The 14,519-nt window shown below is 48.9% G+C and overlaps 1 protein-coding gene across 4 annotated transcripts in view; it reads right to left on the bottom strand.

The window, feature by feature from the left end:
- Positions 1–10,765, bottom strand: part of PODXL (podocalyxin like) — a 46,784-nt gene extending 36,019 nt beyond the window's left edge. For all 4 annotated transcript variants that reach the window (XM_080393402.1, XM_080393403.1, XM_080393404.1 and 1 more), the window contains exon 1: positions 10,632–10,765. In XM_080393402.1, coding sequence (XP_080249528.1) covers positions 10,632–10,668 — 37 coding nt within the window. In that variant the 5' untranslated portion in view covers positions 10,669–10,765. The remainder of the gene's footprint in view (positions 1–10,631) is intronic.
- Positions 10,766–14,519: the final 3,754 nt, after the last annotated feature.

The raw sequence follows: 14,519 nt of genomic DNA, 5'->3' as shown, positions 1-14,519 counted from the left end.
AACTGCTATCAACACATCCCTGGTTGGAAAACTCCACAGAAAATAGGATTTTGTGTAATATGGTAAATTATCGACCAGACTTAGAGAACCACTCACCGTGGCAGAGCTTCTCTGGAAGCCCATGGCCATCATGGGATATTGCTCCTCCCAACAGACTGAGAGGGACTTGGCCTAATGAAACGCAGACTGAGGTCTGCAGGGTCTGGTCCAGGGTCTGAATGATGTTAGTGCACCCTCCACCTTGAGCTGGGCCTAGCTGCAGAATATTGGACAATTTTTATCAGCCTTAACTGATGTCCCATAGCAGAAGCAGATGCGTCCACACCATGGAGGTTCTACCCCAATAGCTGTAACAGCTAATGTGCAGAGCAGGATGGCAGCAGCAGCAATTGCAGTTGTCTTGGTGGCACTGATTGTTTTTGGTAGCTTGCTGCCTAATGAAGATGTCCTTTGAAAAGGGCAAGAATGTGTCAGTTGTCAACATTTTTTTTCCCCTTCTTCCCCCTCCCCGCCCCGGTGACTGTTGCCTTAAACAGCAACGTTTTATTCGTCAGGCTTGTTGGAGAAAGTGCTCTCATGTTGGATCAGCAAGGAGGTGCATCTAAAGAGCCTAGATGAGGGGATCTGGGCTTCAGCAGGCTTTGCAGAATTGTCTATTAATAGTGTTTCACTTTGGAAAGAAGATGGGAAATTGAGTTTATCACTCCCATCCTCCCTAGACTCCCATGACAGGCATGCAGTGTGGATGGATGGAGGTTCACCAGGATTTGCTAGGCTACGTTGCTCTCCTGGACACAAGGAGGATTGCTCCAAGCTGGCCTTGTCCTATCAGGAAGGGTGTGTACACTGCCATGGGCCACAACCCATCAAGGACAAATCTCATCCTAATTTGTGAAAGGCCACGAGAAGGCACCAAAGAGAAGATTAAATACATTACAGCAGGACTAAACCCAACCAGGACACCCATGGCACTTGGGGAACTTGGATTTTCCAACACTAAATGGGACTGGATTTGAATGTGAGGCAAAACCTGAGCAACCAGTTAAAGGAAGCCTCATTAATTCTTGCTTTTCTTTCCTTTAATTGTTGTCTGCCCACACTATGGGCAGATACCCAGGGTATCCAGACACCAGGTGTGGGGTTCTTTTGCCTTCGGTTAGATGGTCAAAAGTTACACATGCAAACCTCGGCTAGCCATTTAAATTCCCTCTGCAGATCAAGGAGAGAGACATACAGCTGCTCCATCAACAGTTAATTCTAAGCTGCGAAAACAACTGGAAACTGGCAGCTGAAAAATAAAATTGCTTCCTCTCCCATTTTGAACACTAAAAGTGAGTTTTAAGAGAATGACTCCTGTTTATTCAAAACCCTCAAGGGACACGAAACGATTCATTTCAGTCACTAACTCCATCAAAGATTGACGCCTGAGATTTGCTCAATGAATTGCTTAGCATTAAACTCAAAAGTGTGTTAAAAAGTATATGCGCTAGGTATCGAGGCCCTTGGTTATTTGATGTATCTTAAAGGAATTTTAAATGCTCTTTTGCATCTGTCAGTTTAACAGAAATTTCCTCTACAAGTAAAGAGTGATTGCCACCAGTAAGTCCAAAATTAGTATTATTCATCATCACCTAAGAAGATTAAAAGAGGCATAAATTAGAAATCAAAATAGAGTAGTGGCAGGCTATGTAACTGCTTAAACAAATATGTTCATAGCATGTCCACCTGGTTAGAAAACACAGCTGAAAGGCAAGAGTGGGCTGGAAATCTCAGTTTTAAATTGAGCAACCGAGGAGAATCAGCTCTGCTTAAGGGATATAGCTATGAATTGTAAATGAAAAACATTAAAATCAAATCATTCAAATTAAGACTTTCCTCTTCTGTATTTTAAATCGTGATTAAAATTCATAATTTAAGCCACATCCATTTAAATCAAAGCACCCTGCCATAAAATGAGGTTTTGAACCCTTTGTGAGGCTTTAATGAGAAAAAATGATGTTCTCTTGTTGAATGCAGTTAATGGGGATTTATTGATAACATTCGTGGGGAGGAACTGTCTTCAAAACCTATGAAATTGCATAGGCTGGGAATCTTGAGGGCTGTTTTTAGCTGTCTGGGAGAATTTTAAGAAAACAAAATAACTTTCTATACTAGGGTGTTACAATAAGCTCAAACTTACTCTTCCGCAATATTGTACATGACTGTTCAGGACAGGAAAATTTATCACTTGTGCCAAAGAGGTCAGCATCTCTCATTGCCTTTTTGGCATGGGAATTACCCCGAGGCTTGGGTGAGCATGGAGGTGACGGTGGGCTGAGATTAACTCTTGCACGCTTGAAAAATGGGGTCAAGGGTGTGATTTTCACTTGCTGGCTTTGCAGCTGGTGTGATGTTGTGTCCCATTTTGCTGATATTTTGCCCCAGTTGTCTCTCAGCTGGATCTGGCTTTGCTGGGAGCCCCACAGCAATTGCTGGTTCATCCCATTTGTGGCACACGCACCGCTGCTGCCCAGTTTTTTGCTGCCATGTGTGATTCTGGTGTGCTTACGGCACTGCTTTGACTAGGTATAAACTCATGTGCCCTTTGAAAGAGGCAGTGGAGAGCAGAAACACTTCATAGCATTGTGTCAAACCGGATCAGGGGACTGATCCATCTGAAAACTAAACCAGTATTAGAAGGAAAAAATAAAATAAAAAAGGAAAATAAACCAAGAGAGGGTCGTTTCATGCTTTTACTGCATGTTGGTGCTTTCTCCACTTCGCCAAGAGAAACCCATGGGAACAAATTTTTATTTATTTGTTATTTTTATTTGTTAAGGCTCTGAAAACAAATCGGGTCGCCAGCAGCTAGAGAGTGGGAAGACAGCTGAAAAAAGTGCATGAATGAGAATTCTGGTTTTGGAGTTGTGCAATCAAAACCTCATTTGAGGGTGTTCCTTACGAGCTGGCTTAGTACCTGGCAGCAAACTTGCTTCCCTTTCCTGGGCTTTCAACATCACTTCTGTTGTTTAATAAATGAGAAATGTCCAACAAGGACAACTGTAATTGCTGATTTAATATGTATATAGATATAAGTGTGCATGTGTGTGTATATATATATCTATACATGTGTCCAGGACCTTGGTTACTTGATGTTACTCCAGCATAACCACTGCTAACCGGATCTGTGCTGGGGAGCACAGTGCATGGCTTTAACTGCTCTGCTTTTTCTCATAGTTAAGGCATACAGCATCTTGATAAGCAGCATATAGTAGTCACCCTGAGAGCTATCCATTTTCCTCAGGCTGCAGCAGTATCATTTAAACTTTTCCAATTTTTTTTCCCCATTTGTGTACGTGGTGGAATGTCTTATCTTACCCTCCTGCCTTTAGACCCTGGGGAGGAGGAAAAAAAAGAAGTGGTCTTTGCTATTAGGTTTCAAAGAAGGACCTTCTCAAACACAGTTTCTCCAAACCCTTCTGCAGTCTTTTAAGTCCCCTTCGTCAAAGTGCGAAATCTGGCATTTTCTCTTTGCCTGTACCTAGCAGAAGCCACTTAGAATAAATGTCTGACAAGGTTGTCTCCTCATTGCTCTAAAATAGATTTACTATATCTTTAAGCACTACAGCTTGATAACTCTAAGCCAATTTTTACCTTCTCCAGTTAAATTTACTAAAGTAAATAAAGGCTGAGATAGAAAATTTCAGCCTTTGTCATTAATAACTAAGGCCTTATTCTCCCACTGCAAAATGACCTTCCTCCTCCCTTTCACCGGTGTCATGAGCCATGTGGCATAAGACCAAAGCTCCCTGCACACAGAGCTTGTAAGACAGAGAAAAAGCTGCCGGATTAATCCAATTTTTATTAAGGATGCTAAGAATATGAGCCAGACCTCAAAGCAACATCTAAAATGGGACTAACTCAGAAATAAAAAAATCACCTTTTCCATTTCAGAGAAGGTCTTAACACAGATCCCATATGCCTATTTGTAAGGCATCCATCCTGCACCTGGCTTCAAACATAGACTTGGTTTTTAAACCCAAAGTCTGTGCTCTTCTTATCTGCTTTTCCATTTTGCAGCCTTTAGGGTATACTCCTGACCCACCACCAAGAAGCTCTTCCAAACCCGGAAACCCACTTTTTTTTTTTTTACCCTGATGTTTTTAAGCAAATACAGATACTGTCATGCAACATAAGGGTTTCCATGGGCAGATCCTGTATATTTTTGGTGTAACATCATACCCTGTTGGGGAGCATGTATGGAGACAAGCATCTCTAGAGGCCAAATCATTCCTAGACACAGCTGAATTGCCTTCAGAAGATGCCCATCTCCCTCGCTCCTCTAACAGCAGCTGGATTCAAGGATAACTCAGCATCAACCTTAAACACCTTGGTTAAGTATCTGAACCTACATGCGTTACCTTGGGTCCTTCAGTGGGAGGAAACAGCACCCTGCCCTCAACCGCAGAAGAGCTGGCAACACCAGGACTCTGAATTTTTCCCTTCCTCCACAAGGCAGCTCATCCCAGCTTGCCCAAACTGGGGCCCTTTCCCTTTCTGCTTCCCCCCAGCCCCAGCACTATGCCAAAATGTGGGACCCTGGACATGACACACAAGTTGAGCCAACCTGAAAGCCAAAATTCAACCTGGCATGTTGCCTTCCTGCAGCTGGTTTGTTGCACATGCACATCTAAAAGCAGGTACTTCACCAGTGCTGAACTCCTGTGGCCCAAAATAAAGGCTCATTCCCCTTCGCTATCCCTCCTGCTCTGTGCTGGGCATTGAGGCATTACACGGAGTTAATTTCAATAAGTTGTTTGCATTCTGACTCCTTGCAACACTTTGTCACCAAACTGTCACCAGTGTCTGCCAAACGCTCCTGGCCTGCGGCCAAGAAGCCGTGAGACGTACTTTATTTACGGGACAGAAAAGGTACCTGCAACATGCAGAGCAGCGTGCACTGCAAAGATACAAAGATTTGCTAAGCAGCCACATTTAGTGATGAGAAAAACTTCAGTGAGAAGACCTGGGATCCAATAGGCAAATGATCAAGAGAGGATATTGGTATCTTTGGGGTTTGGAGCACTTCATCTCTTGAAAGAGAGAAGTGGGGTTTTTTTCTCTTTAGGGTTGATGGGGCATCCTGGCATGTGCTGGTTCCCAATGGCTTTTGGCACTGAAGGCTGAATTCGAGACACACTGTGGCTCAGGTCAAGTGAATATGTGCATACAATCCCCAAGAAGGTCACCCTGGATAACCCACCGCAGAGCTTTGCACTCACAGAAGGCAGTAAAGTTACTATTGACATTTTCCAAGACTCCCCCAGGCACTCGCTATTTCTAGCACTATTTGCAATTCAAAGCCAGCAGCTAACTTGAACCAGGCTAAATCATCCTCGAAGGAACCTTTCCTTCTCCCTTGGCTGGGGAAGGAGGTGAGGACATTGATACCCATCACCTGGAACTTTAGCTAGAAGGAAAACACCACTGCATTAGCATGGCCCCAGGTGGTCACGATGGTCAAAGGGGTAGAAACAAGCAGTGCCAAGTCAGCAGCTCCTCCTGGATCACAGCACAGGGCCCAGCTCCAAATTTACTAGGTGTCACGATAAAAGCCCTCTAAATGCGGCTTGTGACTTCTCCCCTTGCGGCACCGTAAGGTTGCTTCTGGCCAGGGAAAGCTGTTATTGCATGGCAGCCCCCTGCCCACCAGGCCTTCGTTGATGCTAGCTGTACTGCAGAAGCCCTGGAAACCCCAGCTGAGAGCAACTCCCCATCCCTGAACGCCCACTGCACGGTCTCTCCACCAAACAGCATGTAGTCTAAGCAGACACATGCAAAATAAGGAAACTGTGGCACAGCCAGTCCTTTAACCAGCATTTAAGCTCTTCAGTTCGTAGCATATTGTGAATCATACACGATTTTTGTACAATACCAAGGAAGATCATCTTTCTCTGCCTCCCTTCTCAGGCAGGGCTGTTTAGCTCAAAAGTAACACTGTTTTGGATATAGGCTAGTCCAAATGCTGAGGCACCTCGGAACTGGAGCTGCGATGCAGGCAGAGCACATCCCTCCTGCCTCCACCCGGTTTTAAATGGATCTACATATTCCTCAAGGACCTCCAAAGCAAAACCGCAAGGCTTCAGCCCAGCGCTACAACAGACAAATACGCAATGACAGCCCTTAAAATGTGATGAAGCTCAGACGAACTGTCTCCCCGTCCCTCTCAAATAACAAAGAAGCAACAGGAGAAAGCACCTCACCCCAGGCTGTGGGACACCATCACACCAGGCAGTTCGGGGAAAAAGACATGGATTTTTTTTTTTTTTGTTAAGCCCCAATGGCGCACAGAAAGGATTTTGGAGATGGGTGGTGCATCCCCAAACCCCACCATACAGTAGGACCTGCAAGACCCCTATGCAGAATCAGACTCGAGCATGGCTGTCTCACAAGCTGCAAGAGAAAGACTTGGTGGATTTGCTTGGCAATCCCAAAACCAAAGGCATTGCTCTCTGCAACATGGACTGTTCAGCGAGGCCCTGGGGGCTGCAGTGAACTGAGCACAGGTAGTTGGAGAATAACAAATGCCAGATGACTGTGTGCATGGTTTAGAATTAAAAAAAAAAAAAAAAAAAAAAAAAAAAAGCAAGGTTTGGTCAGGAGCTCTCTGTGAAGGAAAGGGCAGGCATCGCAAGAATTCAGAAACAACATCCTTAGGTGGAGTTTGGCCAGTTATGGAAGAAGCTGTGCACGTAAACAGACTTTTGACAAGGAAGCTGGCAGAAGCCTGTGAAAACGTTTCGGAGGGTTTGCAAGATTTCACATGCCTGCACACAGGGAATGGACCAAACCGGGCCACCCAGATTCCTGCAAAGTTGAAACCCTCTCGTGATGTTCGGCTCTCAGCAGAGCCAAGGTTGGCTGTCTGTCACGCACGCTGTCAGGCTGGGAGCAAGGCTGCAGGTGAGGCCGATACTCGGGCTCACAACCTGCATGTTTCTGCCGATGTGTTGATCTGCAGCTGGGGGGGCAGGAATTTCTGCACACCCACAGGTGGGTTGTTTGCTACGTGCTTGGTCCCGCTACTGCTTGGATCACCTTGACATGTAGCTACTGCAGGCACCTGGGCTTAGGGCTTGAGCCCCTGTAGCACAGAGCAGCTCAGCTGGATGTTATGGCAGGATCTCACCTCCCCAGAGCATCACCCTGTAAGGATGAAGCCCCACTCACCCCATCCTCCCTGGCCCCACAGGGCACTGAGAGGCTCTGGGTGCCGTGGTGGGTCCTTGGGGACAAGGCAAAGTGGCCACCCAGTCTGGCATCATGGAGAAGGGGACAAAATTCAGGGCAGGTGTGAGCAGGTGGGATGGATGCGGTCCTACACCTAAACCCCTCTCTGCTCTTGTATATTGATTTAACACCCAGAATAACACGGGGGTATCACACAGCCTGAGGGAACCTCCCTGGCTATAATTAACCTCCACCAGTCCCCATAGCCTGAGCCCCGAAACACCCCAGAGCTCGTGTCAGCAGGCTTAGGAATTTTAGAGGGTGCAGATGGGGCCAGAAAATGTATGATTTATAAGGCAAATAATAACTAAAGTGCAACCCCAGTCTCCTTGCAAATGCTGAGAGCAGGTATTTCCAGCCAGTCTCCCATCACCGCCAACATAAATGATCACCAGCCTCATCGTCATAAGCCTTTAAAGCAACTCTCTGGAATTAAATCAGCGTATTGCATGGTTCCAGCTCCTTTCATCCAAGGATCTTCAAGTGCTTTACAAACAATTCTTTAATTAAGCCTCCTAAACAGACCCCGGGATATCATTACTGTATTTGCTTTGCCACTGGGGAATCAAAGGCATTGCACTGCTAAAACGTCAGGCAAAAAGGTTGCAAAAAATCTTATCGAAGTTCCTCTAATAGCAAAGATACAAGACGACATGCTCCGCTTTGATGTTGGTTTTAAAACTCTCTAGTATACAATTTTTTTCTCCTCCTGTAGACATGGCCCCCCATCACCTGCTCCTGCCTATGTCAAAGTTAGTATTCAATGGGCAAAATGGATTTTTAAAAAAGCACATCTTTGACAGCCTGTCTTGGACAAACACGACCTCTCAGTACCAGGGAGCCAGCATGGCTTTAGGAATTAAAAAGGGTGTTTTGGCAACAAGGATTTAAAACCCATCAATCTGTGTTTTGCTTTGGGCTGGGCAAAGGGTTGATCTCCGATAAAACCCCTTCCTGCCTTTTTTGCCCCCAGGACAGGTTTGAGCTGTGGCTCTTCTTAATCCTCTGAGAATAAAAAAAGTATCGGTTTTCTCTTCCTGATGCAATTTTGCTATCATACCCCCCGTGGGACAGAAGATATAATATGGGGAAAGAATAAATAAAATGTCCTGTGAACACACTGTGGTGGGTAACGCTGAGCCCCTCACAGGCTGGTTGAATTTGAAGATATTTGCCCGACGTCATGCTTGCTGCATCTCTTGTACACACTGGCTGTGCCTTGTCTGAGGCTGATTTTATTCTGATTTACAGCAGGGAAACAAGGGGGAATTGCTGCAGAATCAGAGCGTTGGAACGATATAAACCTGGAAACCAGTATTTCTAGTGAAATAGCCATATCCGAAATAGTTTCTTTTAAAAACTTCAGCAACGTTGGGCTGATTCTGCTCTGCCCCATGCACAATGTTGTCACCTTCTTCCTTGTGACACCCAAAAACATGCTCCGAAATCCCAACTCCCTGCTCACCCACCCATTTCACATTCAATTTAACGAGAGAAAATGATGTGGGCTCCATTCCAATTAGCATTTTCTAAAACACCAAAAATCTTACAGTTTCACCCACAAACCCACCTTCTTCCCATTTGGGGCTGGGGTGGGGTGGGGTAGGTGAATTTTAGGTTTTGAGTAACTCAAGACGATTGCAGCAGATACCAGCCTTCGAGTTAAGCACTGCTGGACTCCAAGACCAAACACCCAGCAAAGAGGGATGCCTATTTTGACCCCTGAGGAAGAAAATCCTGGTGCCAATACCCAGGGAGCAACATAAAAGCGCCTCTAAGGAGCTTATTTTAAAAAACTTAAGAGCGGCAACAAATGGTAGAAAACAGCATTTTGGAGGATTTAATCAAATAATTTCCGAGAAAAATGTAATAGGATCACTTAAGAGTGCTTTAGAAACAGGTGCCCCACCAACCTCCTGCTAAATCCTGTTTTGTACCAACCCCAGCATATTTATCACTGCTTTGAAAAACACAACAAAACCCTCTGAGAAGGCAAAGTCAGCTCAACTCAGCTAAATTCTGGCCAGCACAAGAAAAATTGCATTAACAGCTCCTACTTTATGCCAATATTAATGAGGCTGAAGCTCCTTGAGTTTTAACAGGAAATCTCTTTTAAAGCCCATGTTGGCATCGGGGAGAGCTGCGGGCTTCACACCTGCTCACCCACCAAGCTCCAGTGCCGTGAGTTCTGAGAGGAGCAGGAAAAATACCAGGCAGGCAGAGATTCCAGCCAGACCACAGGGAATTCACCCCATAGTTAAATCTCCAGGGCCCTGCCTCCACTTGTGCTTTTACCTCCAGCGCGTCCCCCAGCTTTTGTTACCTTGAATAAAAGCACATTCAGCTCAGCACAGGCTCTGCTGGGAGACGTGACCCAGAGCAAGATTCCACCTTCCGCTATTTCATTTTATTTCACTTTATTTGGGTTTATTTTATTTTATTTCCACCCTCCTTCATCCTCCCCAAATACAGGAGAGAAATAAGCTGCTCCTCCCTACCTTTATTCGCTTTTGAAACAATCAGTGCATTTCCTTTCCTCGAGACTTTTTGGTGTGGTTTATGGCCATGTCTCCAATAAAACACCCCCCAAAGAAGGAGACCCCCAGCTGCATCATCCCCAGCCGTGCCCGCAGCCCTCAGCCCCAGCACAACTGCAGGACCTAAGATGCTGTTCCCACTCCCCAACCTCCCAGGCATGACACATCCCGGACGGGGCCATGGCTGCCCCACCGTGAAGGGTCCCCTGAACTTTATCCTTTTTCCAACTCCACCGTCAACTTCCATCAGGGAATTGCTGCCTTCCCCCCCCCCCCCCCCCCCCCCCCCTTTCCCATGCCACCTCCACAACCAGGGCTGGAGGCTCACGTTGAGGACACGCAGCAGCAGCTGGACCATCGCAAGAGCGGCTCTGCCAAACCCGCCTGAAGGTCCCCCCCGTGCTTGATGGGACCCCAAAAAGGGGTGTGAGGCTCAGTGCTTTGCTCACGGGTCTCCCAGGAGCCCGAAGCCCTGGCCGGGGGCTCTGTGGAGCCGGGTGCGGGAGCGCAGCGGCGGCGGGCTCCGCTCATACCGTTGCATAAAGGCACAAGCGCTGCGGCTCCGGCGCCCCGAGCCGCGCTGCCCGCGGACGGTTCGATGTGCTCGGTTCAACCCCAGCGTTAACAAGCCCGGGCTGGGAACGCGGGGGGCACCCGCCACCCCCCGGGTTATTTTCTGCCTTTCTGCCCAATTCGGTCCAAACTAGCAAAGGGAAAACTGGGAACGGGGCGGGGGGAGGTGAAAAGCCGAGGGATGCTTAAGGGGGAAAACAAGCCAGGATCGGGGGAAAAGCTGGGGGAAGGGGGGGGGGGGGCGGCACTTACCGAGCAACAGCAGCGGCAGCAGCAGCGCTGCCCGCATGGTGCCTCGGCGCGGCCGTCCCCGCCGCGGCTCCCGGCGCTCTCCCCGGCGGGGCGGGCGGCCGCTGCCCTCCCCCGGCCCCGGCCCCGGCCCCCCTCCCGCCGCCGGGGGAGGCGCACGGCGGCCCCGGCCCGCCCCGCCCCCGGCTCGCAGGGGGCAGACCCGCGGGGGGGGGGGGGGGGCACCTGCGAGGGGGGGGGAGGTTGGGGGGGGCGTTTTCAGTTGCGGGAGGGGGGGGCGGGATTTGGGGGTTTCAATGGGTTTTGGGGAGATTTGGTGGTTCTCAGTTGGGGGGAGGGATTTGGGGGGTTCAATGGGGTGGGGGGATCTGGTGTTCTCGATTGGTGGGGATTTGGGGTTTTCATGGGCTGGGGAGGGATTTGGGGTTCTCGACTGGGGAGGATTTGAGGGTTTCAATGGGTGGGGGGCATTTGGGGTTCTCAATTGGGGGATTTGGGGGTTTCAATGGGTGGGGGGCATTTGGGGTTCTCAGTTGGGGGGATTTGGGGGTTTCAATTGGGGGAGATTTTGGGGGTTTCAATGGGTGGGGGGCATTTGGGGTTCTCGGTTGGGGGATTTGGGGGTTTCAGTGGGCGGGGGGGATTTGGGCTTCTCAGTTGTGGGGAAGGATTTGGGGGTTTCAATGGGGTGGGGGGATCTGGGGTTCTCGATTAGGGGGCTTGGGAGTTTCAGTGGGCTGAGGGGAATTTGGGGTTCTTGATTGTCAGGCGGGATTTGAGGGTTTCAGTGGGCTGGGGGGATTTGGGGTTCTCGACTGTATGGGAGGATTTGGGGGTTTCAATGGGTTTTGGGGAGATTTGGGGTTCTCAGCTGAGGGGGGAGGGTTGGGATTTTTGCAGGGTTTGGGGGGGGATTTAGGGTTCTCAACTGCATGGGGGGATTTGGGGTTTTTCACCCAGTTTGGGCATCTGGGGGGCTTTGGGTTCTCAACTGCGGGGGGGGGGGTGGGGGGGTGGTTGGGGGTTTCAATGCATTGGCGGAGATTTGGGATTCTCAACTGTGTGTGTAGATTTGGGCGTTTCAGTGAGTTGGGGGGCATCTGGGGTTCCTAGCTGTGTGTGTGGATTTGGGGGTTTTCACTGGATTTAGGGATTGGGGGCATTTGGGGTTCTCAGCTGTATGGGGAGATTCGGGGTTTCCACAGGGTTTGGGGGGGGATTTGAGGTTCTCAACTTGGGGGGGAAGATTTGAGGTTTTCACAAGGTTGGGGGCGGGGGGGATGGGATTTGGGACTTTCATCAGGCTGGGAACTTGAGGGGGGGGGGGTGGGACTCCTGCCTGGATGGGTGGAATCTGAGGTCTTTATCAGGGTGGGGAGGGATGGGGGGGTGGTGTGGTGTTTGGCATTCCTACCTACCTGGGGGGGTTTGGGGGTTTCGTTGAAATTGGGATGTCAAGGAGGATTTGGGGTTTTTGTTGGGGTGGGGATTTGGGGTTCTCACCTGCATGGGGGGATTTGGGGTTTTCATCAGGATGGGCGCTTGGGGGGGATGTGGGGCTTTTGTTGGGATGGGGATTTGAGGGGTGGTCTGGGACTTCCACCTGCACAGAGGAATTCTCATTGGAATGGGGGGAGTGGGAATGATTTGGGGTTCCCCCCAGCACGGGGAGTATTTGGGGGTTTCATTGGAGTTGGGGGTGGATTTTGAGTTTTCATTGGGATGAAGGCTTGGAGGTGGTTGCGGTTCCCACCTGCATGTAGGGGAACTTGGGGTGTTTATCAGGGCAGCTGCTTGGCAGGGGGGAGGGAAGAGTGCTGGGGTGTTTATAAGGGTGGGGCCTTTGGAGTCTTCATCTGGATGGGGATTTCTAGGTTGATTTTGGATTCCCACCCACATGAGTAAGGATTTGGGATTTTTCACCTGGATGGGGACTTGGGGATCACTTTGGGATTCCCACCTGCGTGGGGGAAATGTGGAATATTTATCAGGGTGGGCATTTGGGTGTGGATTTGGGATTTTCATCTGGACTGGAGGTTGGGATTCAATTCTGGATTCCCATCTGGCTGGCATTTATTTGGGGATTTTCATCTAGATAGGGTTTGATTTGGGATTCTCACCATGGCTGGGAGTTGATTTCAGGTTCTTATCTTGGGGGGGTGGGTGTGTGTGTGTGTGTGTTAATTTCGGATTTCTCTCTGCAGGTACACCCCCTTCACTGTTTATGCTCTGATGATACAAAATTCCCCTGATCCCTCCTCTTCCCCCCGCTGGTGACATGGGATGTCCCTGGAGCTGGAGCTGGTGCAGACCCAGGGGATGCAGCGTGCGAGGGCTTGCTGGGGGGCATTGCCCTGGTGGGCAGCAGCACCCCACCACTGCGGCAGCTACAGGCTCTCCCAGATCTGGGCATGGCGCTCGCATCCAAGCTCCGGTCCCACACGTTACCCCAGCACCTCCTCGGAAACTAAGCTGCACTTTATCTAAATAACTTAATATACATTTGCATCGGATGCTTTCTAAGGAAGGTTTGCACTAGTCTGAGAATGGCTCAAAGGAAGCAGCATGCCCCAAAGGACAAAATTATTATCAAATCTTTTCATTTCTTGTGGCGGGAGGGAAGGGCGCTGAAAGTTTTTTGTCTCATGCTGAGTCAAGGAGCGTTCACTGCAGCTAGGAGGAGACTAAAAATAAGCCTCGAGCTTTGTGCTGAATCCTCCTCTTTGCACTGGCAGATCCAGCTAAACCATGAACCTCCCAGCCTGGACACAGAGGTGGTAAAAATAACTTTCACTCCAAAAATGACTTTTCAACTATGGTTTTCTTGATGCCTTCAATTAAAGGTGGACTTTCTTCTTGTTGCGAGATCACCTTGAGAAGACTTGAGGAGAGGTTTGGGTTAGCTCACTCAGCTCTCCCTACCTGCTTTGCATTTTGTCCCCAGAAAAGTTGTCTTGTCCTGATTTTAGCTTCTGGGTCAGTGCAGTGAGACTCCCTGTGTCCCTCAGCCCAGCCTCACCTCCTTGTGCTATGACTCCGTGTTACACAATCCCTAAAAGCCATGAAACTCGAGTTGCAATAAATGAATGAATGTCTTGATCCGCATTATTAATCTTGCCAGTATCAGAGGCAGTTCCTTCTCTCCCTGCAGAATGTTTTTCATAACAGATCGCATTTCCCCCCTCCACACACACGCGCTCCCGATCAGCATATTTCGGTGTTAACTGCCAAGTCAAGACAGCCTAGGGAAAAACCTGAGCTGCATCAGTATAGCAGTGGCCCTGGGATGGAGAGGAGGGAAGTGATGCTGAGCTCCTCAAGCTGTTTACTGCACCACTGCAAAAATATCCTGTGGCACATTGCTCTGAGGTAACAGTGCCTGGGAGACTGGGGGTCCCCCAAGATGTGTTGGGTCTCCACGTTGGGTGAGGGCTGTGGCAAGAACAGACGAGGGTAGAGTTCCCTAAAATAGACCTAAGGAAAACAGAATGGCCTGAAATCCACTTAAAAATCAGGCTGGCTACAACAGCCGTTAGTTTTACGCTGCGGTGATTATATTGAGAGTAAGAAGGAGGAGAAATTCATCTGGCTGGTCTCATCAGCAGATCCGGGCTGTGATGGTCCTTCAGCTCTGTGCAGGGAGGAGGGAACCTCACCCCCCGAGTATTTGATGCCTAAGTCTTTTTAGATTGCTGATCTGGGCTGTAGGTTTTCTCTTTAAATTATCAGAACAGGCACCCTGCCATGTATGCAGGGAGTTTTGTCAGTTCTCAGCGTGCTTGTTGGACCTCCTTTTACCTTAAGAGACAAGGAGGAGAGCGCAGCCGCCACAGGGAAGGGTAGACGCTGTGCGGAAACCTTCCTTTGAGGGTTTTGTGGTTATTGTCGGAT

Source organism: Falco punctatus (assembly GCF_963210335.1).
Source record: "Falco punctatus genome assembly, chromosome: 6".
NCBI classification, from domain to species: Eukaryota; Metazoa; Chordata; class Aves; order Falconiformes; family Falconidae; genus Falco; species Falco punctatus.
The sequence above is the reverse complement of the archived record's forward strand: the minus strand, read 5'-3'. Positions and strand labels throughout refer to the sequence as shown.